We start from the raw sequence: 12612 nt of genomic DNA, 5'->3' as shown, positions 1-12612 counted from the left end.
CTGGGACGCAACTCAATGGGAAAGGAAATGATTCTCATTTCTTATTTCAACAGTTGCATATATTAGCTGCGACATATGAATCAAGATGCTATGACCGAAAAAATGTGATTGACAGACCGTTGATATATGATTGGCCGAATTTAGGTGTATAGGACAGATTTTAAGACAGGATAACTTTTGAGACAATATCGAAAACCAACGACTATCTGAAAAGAATGAGCCCTTTACACCCTTTAAGTTCTATAGATCTCAAGAGTTAACCTGCTGCAGCAACAGCTGCCATCAACTGTTTGGGATAACTGCCAAAGAATCTTTGGTGTTAATCTGGATGAATGTGTCCCTCTTTGCCCATAAAGTTTTTAATTTAGACAAATTTTCTTATTTCATAATAACGTGTTGTTCCACACTCTCTGAGAACCACCGCTTTAGATCATGGGTCTACTTATGTAATGTAGGTCAAATACTATTCAACATAGGTTTCTATTTTATCGAATTCTTTAACATAAAGGGTATAAAGCCTTGGTGATATCAGTAAAATCAGATAAAAATTACATATCCTTACATTTTCTTCATAATTTACCTGGGGTGGGGAAATATGAATTTCAGACGAGGCCTAATTGGTTTGGATAGCTTTTTTTTTCTAAATAAAGAGAAGAATAATTTTAAAGAACATTTATTTTTTTGTAATTCATTACCATCTTTAAATATCTAAAATCAGTATGATAAAAGTATGACAAAACATCTCATGAAGCATCTTCATAGCAGTCATGAAGCAGGCACAGTAAGGAAAATGTTAAAGGGGAATTTTCTACGGGAGTAGCAAGGTGATGACGCACAGCGTGACACAAAGGCTGCTACAGAGGCACACAGGAATCTATTCATGACCGTGGGGTCTAAATTAAATTAATCTTGAAGCAGAAAGGTCAAAATACCTCTGAATGGACACAGAGATAGATATATGTTACATTTATTAAGAATAAATATTTCCATTTCAAATTGTAAGAAATAAATGTTCTTTAATGGAAAACCAGCATCTAGCTGTCATTAATGATTTAATAATATGACTAAGAAGACCTATGATGCAATGATTAAAAAGGAACAAATATTTGAGTTAAACAAAAAAAAAAAACAGATAAAAATGCCTAAATACATAAGAAATAAAAATCCTTGAAAACATTCTAGCATCAGTTTTAAAACAAATAAACGCTTGTTGACCTTTCATTTATCCAGACTGAATACAGGTGACTGTATACATAACAAAATATGAGCCCAAAATCTTTTTCTTAATCCGTTAGTGAAGATAGATCCTTCTTAGCAGTGTTCTGTTATAAATGTGAGGGAGACTTGGAACAGTTGCAACGAATTTCCACTACATTTCACAGGTGTTGCTGCTGCAGGTTAACCTCAATAAGTAAATTTGGTAAAAAAGTAGTTTTTCAAATTATATTTTTTTAATAAATGATTCACAAAGCGTGGATTTTTATATTTTATATATTTACCTTTAAGTTTGATCATTATGAGTCAAAGGTATAGTGGATGATTTTCATGAATTTTTTAAACCAGCGGTCCCCAACCACCGGGCCGCGGACCGGTACCGGTCCGTGGGTCATTTGGTACCGGGCCGCACAGAAAAAAGTACAACGATCAGAGTCTGAGTGATGCTTTATTTTGAAAAATATAAAAAAATTGCGGTATTCTCTCCCAATTTCATCAGTCGGTGCATCTGTGCCTCTTGACACAGGTTAATTCAGTTCAAGACTCATCCTATCTATAACATCCTATCTTTGTGAAGCTGAATTTTCTGCGGTTAGAGCAACCAAAACAAAGCTACGGAGCAGACTGGACATCAGGAGCACACTTCGTCTGTCATTGTCTCCGATTACGCCTAGATGGCACCGGCTTGTTGTTATATTTTTATGCTGTTTGTATTTGATTTTATGCCCGTCGTATCATTTTACTTGATCGTAGGCAAGGCAATTTCTCCTTGTGCACGCTCTGTTTAAAAGTTGCTTTTCTCATAGCTCTTACAAGTTTACTGTGTCCGAACATCCACTCTAACCCCTAAATCTCTCAATCACTACATAGAGCGGGGACTTTATAGTGAACTCAGTTAACTGACCGTTCGAACAGATGATCACTACTTTTTGCTCCTCGTTGGTCACATAACTTCAGCTAAATTGCACGGTGCCTGCGCCATCTTTGTCATTAGTCGTTTGCTGTCACAGTGGTGCGCTGTGACAGCAAATCCCATAATGCTTTGAGAGGAGAGCTCTCCGTGCAAAGCATTATGGGATATATCTCCCTCTTCTGAGGCCTTTCTTTTCTTCTCATACGCTTCGTAGACACTTTCTCTTACGACCCTCGGCCATTTTCAAATAACCGCGGTGAGAAAGGTGAGCTTCAATGACTGTCTGAAACCGTAGCTCAACACAGATATATGCCTGAAAGTGCGCAGAAAAAGGTAGCGAACAGGACGAGAATGTAGGATCACCTTATGTAAAAATATCACCGGAATGATTGAAAATTAGGAGGGCCAATTATTTAGATGATCCACCCGGAAATAATGGATCATCCTCTATACCTTTAAGTTTGATGAAAAGTTTTTTTTTTTTTTTTTTACATAAAAGACAATTGGTTATCATATCACATCAACAAAAAATTAATTCAATAAAGAATTATAACTACCATGTCCATATAGTGTACAGTATATGAACTTAATACATGGTAGTTGCTCCTTTTGCATGAATGACTGCATATTTGTCTTGGATAAGGACAAATATCCAAAGCAGCTGAAGTGTTTAAAAGGCCTGAGTTGCTCAAATATCTGCCTTCTGTAATGTTAGCTCCAGTATCTCTCATCTTCTTAACTTTGCATTAAATTACAGAACTGTATGATAATTTAATGATATCCCAATTACTGAAAAACTGCTTAATAAATGTTTTTTATTCTTATAAATAAAACCTAAAAACATATCTCAAAAATCTTCGCTAAAAAAAAAAACTACATTTGTGATAATAAAAAAACAGGTGAAATGAAATAAAAACAAGGATTTAAAACCTAACTGACTCAGAGTGTTACTTGTGTGTCACTTTCTTTTTAACAAGCCAAGTAAAATAAAGTTGGAACAAAGACATGGAGAAAGCAATAAAGGAAAGAAATAATATTAAATAAATATTAAATTAAATTAAGCCTACATTTATTTTGTTTTACTCTTTTGTAAGCCCTGGAATATTAATATCTGTCAAGGATGCACTGTGCTGTTTCTATCACTTCCAACTAGACTTAAAACAGCTACTTTATTACTGAGGGATTGTTGATTTGTTTTTTTAATCAAAGGTGCAAACAACTTTATCCTCAACAATGATTCCACCACTACCTGGTTAATGTAACAAAAAAAAAACCCACTGTCTTTAGCACCCAATTTATCACTTAATTAACAAGAGTGTCTCTCTGAACAAACTAAAAATTGCTCTAACCAAATTTGTCAAAATAAAAACATGTTACCAAGTATGAGAGAGGGAAGCATACAAGCTGAAAACCAAACCAAAACTTCCACATCAGCCTGCTTAAGATAAGGACACTTCAGGAACCTAACCTCCATATTGGCATAAATGTAATATTGCCTTGAAATTCACCTAACCAGCAGTCGAAAGTCTGCTTGTCGATGGTTTCATCTCATCATGGCGGACATGGATTTACAAAGCAATTGGCGCTGTTTTTTACTTCAGAAAGCCAAACAAAGCTGTCAGCATTTTTAGGTTCATCAGATCCACAGAGATGGAATCAGCTTTGAGAATAGCATCACCTCCACCAGAGGCGATGTCTGGATGATAGTGGATTTCAGCTGTACTTCTACGTGTGTCTGAAAATCACTGTTCCTACTGGACAGGAATGACTAGATCACAGATCAGTAAATGGAAGAAAACTACTCAAGTTGTAAGAGCTGCGTATTAGTGATATTACAGCTTAAAAATAATTATGACTGCCAAGAAAAGCTAATTTGCCAAACTGCTTCTAATTTTGGAGCGCCCATAGTGGTATGTAAATCAGGCTGAGGAGACAGTGTGCTCGCTGCCCTACCCGCTAAATACCCGCAGCAGCATTGCTTAGCATAAGACAGTGGATCAGGGATGGCTTCAGCCCCCGCTACGGTGCATTGTTAGATCAAAGAAATGCATGTTTCCTGTATTTGGGTCAGATGGGGACTGGATCAAAAGTGAGCTGCACCAGTGTCCAAGCAGGAGTTGACTGATCAACCTCAAAAAGTGGACCTGGGGCCAGTTAATGGTCTAGAATTAGGGTAAACTAGGGTTCTAAATAAAAAAAACTCTTTGATATGAATTGTTTAATATGTTAATATTTGAGCAACTTTTACTTTGCACTCCTGGTTATGATGTGTAAAACACTTTAAAAAGTTTTTTTTTTTTTTTCACACTAGCAAAAAATAATATTGCAAAAAAAACGAACTTTATATTACATCAATTAATTCAATAAAAAAAAACTGTTATGGTTCTTATTTGTTGTGACTCTGAGTTTTCTGTTATCAGTTGTTTTGTTTTAGTTACTCTCTGTTGCCCCCTTGTGATTGTTTTCTTTTCCCTTGGATTCCCTCTTGCCAGTTCCACCCACACCTGCTCCTCATTCAGCTCGTTAGTCCATCCTTTTGTTTGGTTGTCTTTAAATACTCCACCTCTGCAGTCACTCAGCGCTGGTTCCTTCTTGTTGCTGTATAGTCTACTCTGCTCGAACTCTCCCCGGCTCCTTAGACTCGTCTTTCCCCTGATGTCTCCATGATTTTGGTTTGTTTTATATTTTAAGTTGGATTTCTGCTGCTTTTGGGTCTACAATTAAACCTCTGAGAACTCATCCCTGCTTCACTTGTCTCTGCATCTGGGTCCTCAAGCAACCTCACCACCCACTGTTGACAAAAACATAAGAAATCTGACAGCATTACCCATATTTTCCAACTTTCTAGTGTCACAATCTGTGACACTCCTAGCATTATCTCTGCCTCTGTCTCCTTGAACCCCAGTCAGCCTCAGCAGATGACCACTCACACTGAAACCTGGTTCTGCTGGAGGTTTCTTCCTGTTTAAAGGGAGTTTTTCCTCTCCACTGTCGCTACAAGCATGCTTAGTGTGAGGGATTGCTGAAGAGTCAGTGAGTCGATGCAATCAGCTGGTTTTCACAAGATAGAAAACTTAAAGTTGACTTCATGATTTGGTGAACTGTAAAGTGCCTTGAGATGACATGTTGTAAATTCGTGCTATAGAAATAAACTGAATTGAATTGTATTAAATGTAAAAACAGACATTTTAATTTAATAATTTTTGTGTGGTACTTTTAACTAGTTTTCCATAAAAAGACAAAAATATTAATAGTAGAACTAATCAATAGGTTAAACAAACTAATAAAAAACACAACTTAAGGCACAGTCTGTATTGTCACATTACTAGGGGATGTTTTCTTGTGCAACTGCAATAAAATATTTATTCAAAGGGTTTTACACATCTTTACTGGTGGTGGTAATAAAGCAGGATGCTTTACATGTTTGATGACCTAAATAAAACAGGTGGGACTTGCAAAATAAAAAAAATGTGTATCTTATTTCCTGGCTGCATGTGCAAAGCAGCAGAAAACTGAATTAGGTATAAGTAGCTTCATTTTGTAAGCCTGACCTTAATGCACCTTTGTTACTATTCTACAATAAAATAATTTAACTTAATTTCCGTTGAATTCTTGTTTTTATTGCAATGTTCATAATTGTAACATATTAATCCTGTTACAATAAACCCTAAGAAAGTTTGCACAAATAAGTCCTGCAGCTCACTCTTTCCTAAACTGACCCTGTATTTCTCCCACTTAACCCTTAGTGCTGGGAACCACCAGAAACCTAAAAGTTATATATTTTTCTTAGTAGCACACCATCATGTTTTTATGTAGGAGATGCAGAATGAAGGAAAGGATGTGGTGGTGATGTACTTATTTGGAGAGGACACACTGAGATTAATGCTTGCATAAAAAAAGCACCCCTTTAGGAAAAAAAAAAAATTGGAGATCACCGTGTTCTTAATATTCTCCCTCCCTTACATGCCATTGCTCCTTTTCATCAAAACACATAAAAAAAAAGCTGTTCAAAGACTCCTGAAATACCTCGGCTCTTTATCACGCACTGCCTTCACTATCACAACATCTAAACACTCCTCAGGAGGACTTGACCTGTGGTTGTGATATTAAAAATTCATGCTGCCAGCGATCTATAAATACAGAGGCGGTATCTCACTGCAGCAAAGTGTAAATCAGATTCAAGAATGTGCATGAACTTTCCAAAAAGAAAAGTCTAACTAAATCACCTTGGCTGTGAGAAATCTTGCACATGTATAAGGACAGAAACACACAATACCATACATATTATGTTAAGCGGCTGAATTATGACGAAAATTATGAGGTGGTGGGAGATTTTTGACTTCTTGTTGTCATCTGGCCTAGATGGTAAAAGACTACAGTGGGGTTTGGCATGAGAAAAGAGGAGCGAAGCATCTGGGCTCTGCTGGATGTGAGCAGGTGGGGAAGTGAGCTGCATTAGGTTCAAAGCTGCAGGGTCAGGGCAACACTTGCTTAGAGCAGAGATTAGAGAGGTCAAGGATGAACTTACGGACTGGCTCCGTCTTAAAAAGGCTGGTACGGCTGCTCTCGCCCTCGCCTTTCCCGTTGATGGCGGACATCTTGACCTCGTAGGTAGTCTCTGGTTTCAGTCCGTCGATGATCACGCTGGTCATGTCTGTTTAAAAGATGCTGAGGTTATTCACTAAATAACAAGAATAAAAGAAAAAGAACAAGGGTCACCACTAGTTACTAATTTAGGTTTTGGAAACAGAATAAAAAACTTAAGATTTGTGTGTTTTTTTCTTAAATTAACCTATGATATAAAATTGCTGCTCATTTTAATCCTGGTCATAAAATCGAGGAGAAACTAGCTTTAGGTAGAACGTAATAACTAATCATATATGTACATTTTTATTCTGTTTATTAGATTCTATCATAATTTTATTTATTATGTATTTATTTTAGCGTTTAATAAAGCTTCCCCTTCATTGGTTTGCACTAGGGCTCAGCAATTGATTGATAAAATGTATTAATCTGATTTTTTATCTTTTGATGATTTGATTTTTGGACAATTAAGAATCTATTGAGCAAAGCATCTGGGCTCTTTTATGTATGCAATAACAGATGTGTACTCATAACTGATAATGAAATCATGTTCAGTCCTTAAGAGCTACCATCCTGAAATATTTCGATACATCTCTCCTCTAACATTCCTGAATTTAAATGCTCAGTTTCTCTCATTTAGCTCAAAAGAGCCATTTTGACGAGCCACTCATTTGATTCATTTTTAATGCTCATTTGTGTTAAAAATGGGGTGCAACCAAAAGTTGCAGGACAGTAACTCTTGAGGACTGAAGTTGAGCACCCCTGACCTAAAATCCCCAAGAAAATCAAGTCTTTTGCAGAATTACATGTATTTCAATTTGATTTGTGCAGTTTACACTTTGAATAAATCATATGATAAACCGTAATGTAAATGGATAAAAATATAGCCACTCTGAATATTTATTCTATAAACGGATTATGTTTAAAACTAACGCTGATCAAGACATGTTAATACACAGTATCTCGGAAAAGTAGACATAGTGTAGACATAGTTCTCAAATAGGTCAGAACAAATGTAAATTCTAAAGTGGAACAAAAGAGATGAATGATTTCCTGAACATTTTGGTTTTTATTTTTTAAAGATTTGCCTACTGTTTCTACCACAAATTCTACATAGAACCATAAGACTGATATGGCATACTCAAAATGTGTAATGATCTTGGTTCTGTTGGTTTTTCTATTGTCAGGGTTTAGTTGTGGTTTGAGGTAGGGTTGTCAAAAGTATCGATACTCAAAAAAGTATCGATACTAAAATGTTGTATCCGGATACAATACTCATTTTCAAAAGTATCGAGTACCAGTCGCACCTAAACAGTCATTCATCTAAAGTGCAGAATAGAGGAAAATGCACTTTCAGAACAGTGTGATTTAATAATTCTGTGCACTTTTCAGTTTCAGACTTTTTTTGTAACAGTTGCAGCTGCTGAGAATTATTTTTGTTTCTTTTTGTTTATTTATTGTATTTTAATTATTAATCAAAATATTTCTGTTGAAATGTTATCCTTGTGGTATCGAAAATGGTATCAAGTGTCGAATATTTTCCTTAGTATCGGTATCGAGTTGAAAAGTTTAGTATCGTGACAACCCTAGTTTGAGGACCCAAATGCAGAGGCTGACAGGCAGGGGTGAGTTCTTTAAATATTTAATGAAATATCAGGCAGCAAAAACAGGAATCCAAAAAAAATCCAACTTAAAAATGTTAAACAAAAAAAAAGGATAACAACATTTACATTTAATTCTTAGCACTGAGAGTGGGAGATATATCTGATGTTTTGAAGTCGTAGTAGAGCCTCATTGGTTCTTTGTTCAAGCTTAGTCTGGACTTTCTTCATTCTTGGTTTTCCAGTTGAATTTGCAGGGCAGAGCTGTGTAGACTAGCCCTGGACAAGAACATTGCCCTTTACCCTATTTCTTTCCATTAATAGCTTCTCAAGACATCTGTGTACAAAGCTATATGTGTGGATAGGGAATGAATCCGCTGTTGGCCTTTTCTCTCCAAAAAAAAAAGAAGATCTTATCTTTTTTGCTCTATTTACTTTTTACAACTGTTAAATGTAGCTTAGTTAGTGTCCTTTCATTGGTTGGTTTCCCTAGATGGCAGTTCTCCTAAAACATCCCGAAAGGTCTGGCTCTCAAAAAAAGACTAAGTGCTACTTTTATCCCCATGAATGACATATGTTTTTTTTATGATGAATAACTTTTTGCCAAGACATGGAACATAATATCACGTTCATGAAAAATATAATATTTACAGATGGAGCATAAGGAGATTATTGTATTCTATTTCTAGAAACACTGGTAAATCTCATTAAACTGAAACATTTTTGAAACGTTTAATTTAAAAAATAAAAGACAGTTTATTACAAAGGGCCACAGTTTCAATGTCCAGGTAATAATAATAGACGTAGTGTAATGATCTTGGTTCTGTTGGTTTTTCTCTAAGTTTTCAGTTTCAAGTTCATCCAGGTTTTTCCTTGTTTTCTAGCTTTATTGGTGTGTTCTAGATTCATTTCTGTCACGATTTGTTTGGAGGTTTTTGTGAGGACCCAAATGCAGAGGCTGACAGGCGGGGGTGAGTTCTTAAAAGATTTAATGAAAGAACAGGCAACAAAAACAGGTATCCAAAAATCCAACATAAAAATAAAACACAAACCAGAACCATGGAGACATCAGGGGAAAACCATCGAGGAGCCAGGGTGAGGAAAAGTAAGACGAGAAACCAGCATAGAGGGACTGCGGAGGGAGTGTATTAATGGCTGACTGAACAAAGGAAGGACTAACGAGCTGATAAGGAGCAGGTGTGAGTAGAGCTGAGGAGGAAGCCAATGGAAAAGAAAACACTAGGGGGCAACAGAGGACAGACAAAGAAAAACCTAAGAAACTTAAATGAATCCAGAACACACAAATAAAGCCAGAAAACAAGGAAAAACCTGGATGAACTTGAAACTGAAAACTTAGAGAAAAACCAATAGAACCAAGATTATTACAAAATGTAGATTTTATAAAACCCAGAACTCACCAAAGATCCATTTTCTCTTAGTCAATTCAATTCAAAGTTTGGTACAAATTTCCACCTCTTGTTCCTCTCTCCACACACCTACATGTAACCATATAGAGTCAACCAAAAGCACCACGTGTATCTGAGCCAGCTGACCAATATTATTTCATTTATTGGTGAATAGTGGCAACCACAAAGAAGAGAAGGTAAAAATGCTGAACTCTTTAAACCAAGCATCCCCAAACTCGGTCCTCAATGCCCCCCTGTACTGCAGGTTTTAGAGGTTTCTCTGCTTCAGCACAGCTGGTTATAATGATTGCAGTAGACCAAAAGCCTGTTAATCAGCTTTCAATTAAAATCAGCTGTGTTGGAGCAAGGAAACCTCTAAAACCTGCAGAACAGGGGGCCTTTAGGACCGAGTTTGGGGATGCCTGCTAACAATCTCTCTTTTTCTTTTTCTTCTTTTTTGTTTTGTTATGACTTTATTTACTTATATTTGCTTTTTATTAAGTGTTCGAAATAAATGATCAATAATAAAAAAAAAAAAAATCTCTCAATTTCGTTCCTAAAATTAATCTCTACAGGTAACGCAAGAACTGCTGTATTGCAGCAGCATGGAGGTCCAGCCTCCTGGACACATTCCAAGTCAGATGCTAATCAATTAGCCACCCTTTGTTCTTCTGGATTGTTGGAGCCTTTTGCTGTGCATGGGCTATGTGATTAGTCTTTTGAATCATATTGGGAGAGCTTATGTAACTTCTTGGGAATAAGTTCCATGACTGAAATGTCAATGCTTGGAAGCTGAAACTACAATCATCCCCCTCTTGTTGCCTTCCAATTAAAGCTTGTTTGTGTAGGTTTATCATTTGCATATCTGATATTTTATTATTGTACAGTAAAATCACCAAAATGATGATAAAATTAGACGGATATAATAATTTTCAAGGCAGAGTATAACGATATAGCCACAGACATCTCCTCTGTAGGAAAGCTGCACAAAACAAACAACAACAAAAAAAAGAATCAGGAGGAGAGCTCTCATTTTGGTGAAACTGGAAAAAATGAGAGGAGGAAGAAAGCATGACAAAAGGTGAAAAAAATAAGCATTGTGGCTCCCAATACAGACTTAATTGCAGGGAATGAATTAAATTAAAGATCCATTGAAACTTGAGGCCCATCAGGTGTAGAACAATAGTAACCCAATCAATAGCTCTATGAGTGCAGTCGCTGAGTGCAAGTTTCATGCATCAGGTAAATTAATTAGACAATGTTAGGATTCAGGCAGCTACTACACGCACAACATGCATGTGTTTCCTAACTCGTGTTATAAAAAGACACTTGGCTGATACCCCACTCTGCAATACAAAGAAGAGTAATTTCATAGCCAAGAGCCAATTTCAGCTATGCAAAAGCCCCCACCTGTGCAACATCTCTCCATTACTCTGACGCCCTGTCTTAGATTAACATCTCAATCAGAGGAGGTTTCAGAGAAATCCATTTACATACAACTAGAAAGCATTAGACCAGATGGATTCAGAGTTGGGCTTTTAGCGCTGGGCTAAAATTGATGTCAGCGCTGAAACAGTTCATGTTTTGATGAAATTTCTTGGCCGCCTGCAGTAATTTGGTTCCTGCTGCTTCTGGAAAAGGTTATCTCCACGGAGCCTCGCAGTTGTTACAATCTCAGTTCTACTCAGTCCCTGTTACCCTTTGTGCTCCTACAAAACATCCGACTGCAGAATGAAGAGGTCTGTACTACCAACAAATACGAAATCCATCAGTTTAATTTTTGAGAAAAGCAAAAGTTAAAACAAATGATTCTACACCGGTGTTGCATGAGTTTAAAAGGGATGTCTGGGATCTTTAACAGGGATAGAGCCATGGAGCATATCACAGAGATCAGAGCAATAGAACAAAGTTCAATCTGAAAAACTCATAAGGAAAGAAAAGACGATTAGAGGAATTTTATTGGTACAGTTACTTTAGTCTTTGGTGCTCAGACCTCGGCAGGAAACATAGTGATGAATTTTGTTTGATAAGCATGAACAGGAGTAAAGAACAGGGATGTTTTTTGCCCCCAGGCCTAATGGTGGTGGAGTGGAGATGGATGAAGTTGGTCAGACGGTGTGTTTGAGATGTAAGGAGAGATCCAGTGGACTGTTTGAGCTGATACAGTCCACTGGATGCTTCACTCAGGGACCTGGAAGATGGAAGTCAAGCTTGGTCCATGATGAGCAAGCATAAAGCGACAGTGGAGTGGAAAAACTCCCCAATGGGAAGAAACCCCTGGCAAAACCAGGCTCAACATGGCGGTCTTCTGCTGGACCGGTTGAGATGAGATAACGAACGCAATAAGACTCCGGAAGAAATGAAACTCTAATGAAGCATTAGCTCTGAACAATCCCCCCTTTAACAACCTACCTTTCAAAATCATAGACAGGTTTCAGATATTACAGGCTAACAATGGATCCAAACGACCCGCTCGTCAGGTCAATTTGGTTCTTTCCAAGCAATACAAGGCCTTGTTTTTTTGTTCCACTATATAAAGCCTCAAACTTAATGGGAATCCAGACATTTTGAATTGAGAAAGCTTCCTGGATGGGAAGCGAAACGTTTTCAAACCTCGGAAACAAAGTCCAGTGGATTGTTTTTTAACTTTTTCAGAATTAGCTAAGATGGTGGAGGAGGGGCTGAAGGTGGGTTGAAATGGGGTCGTTTGAATTGAAGGCAGACATAGCGCAACCACCGCCTGCACTTTGGGTAGCAGACAGAGTTGTGGATTGGAGATCTTTTAAGATAACTATGGATGCTGATTGGGCTTTTGTGGAGAAGCTGATTAGCTTTAGCCTCGTGAGACCATCCTGATTTCGCGAGCTTTTAAGGTTTCACTTGCAGATCAGTC

General features: G+C 37.1%; 1 protein-coding gene across 1 annotated transcript in view; it reads right to left on the bottom strand.

Annotated features, from left to right (window-relative positions):
* The window catches only part of LOC107081855 (neural cell adhesion molecule 1-like), a 452491-nt gene that overhangs the window by 69838 nt on the left and 370041 nt on the right, over positions 1 to 12612 (bottom strand). Inside the window, exon 14 of the mRNA XM_015370183.1 lies at positions 6657 to 6782. Within this exon, the coding sequence (XP_015225669.1) occupies positions 6657 to 6782 (126 nt within the window). The remainder of the gene's footprint in view (positions 1 to 6656; positions 6783 to 12612) is intronic.

The sequence above is a fragment of the Cyprinodon variegatus genome, unplaced genomic scaffold (assembly GCF_000732505.1).
Source record: "Cyprinodon variegatus isolate N-32 unplaced genomic scaffold, C_variegatus-1.0 Scaffold43, whole genome shotgun sequence".
Classification (NCBI taxonomy): Eukaryota; Metazoa; Chordata; class Actinopteri; order Cyprinodontiformes; family Cyprinodontidae; genus Cyprinodon; species Cyprinodon variegatus.
This window is presented reverse-complemented; position numbering and strand designations above follow the sequence as displayed.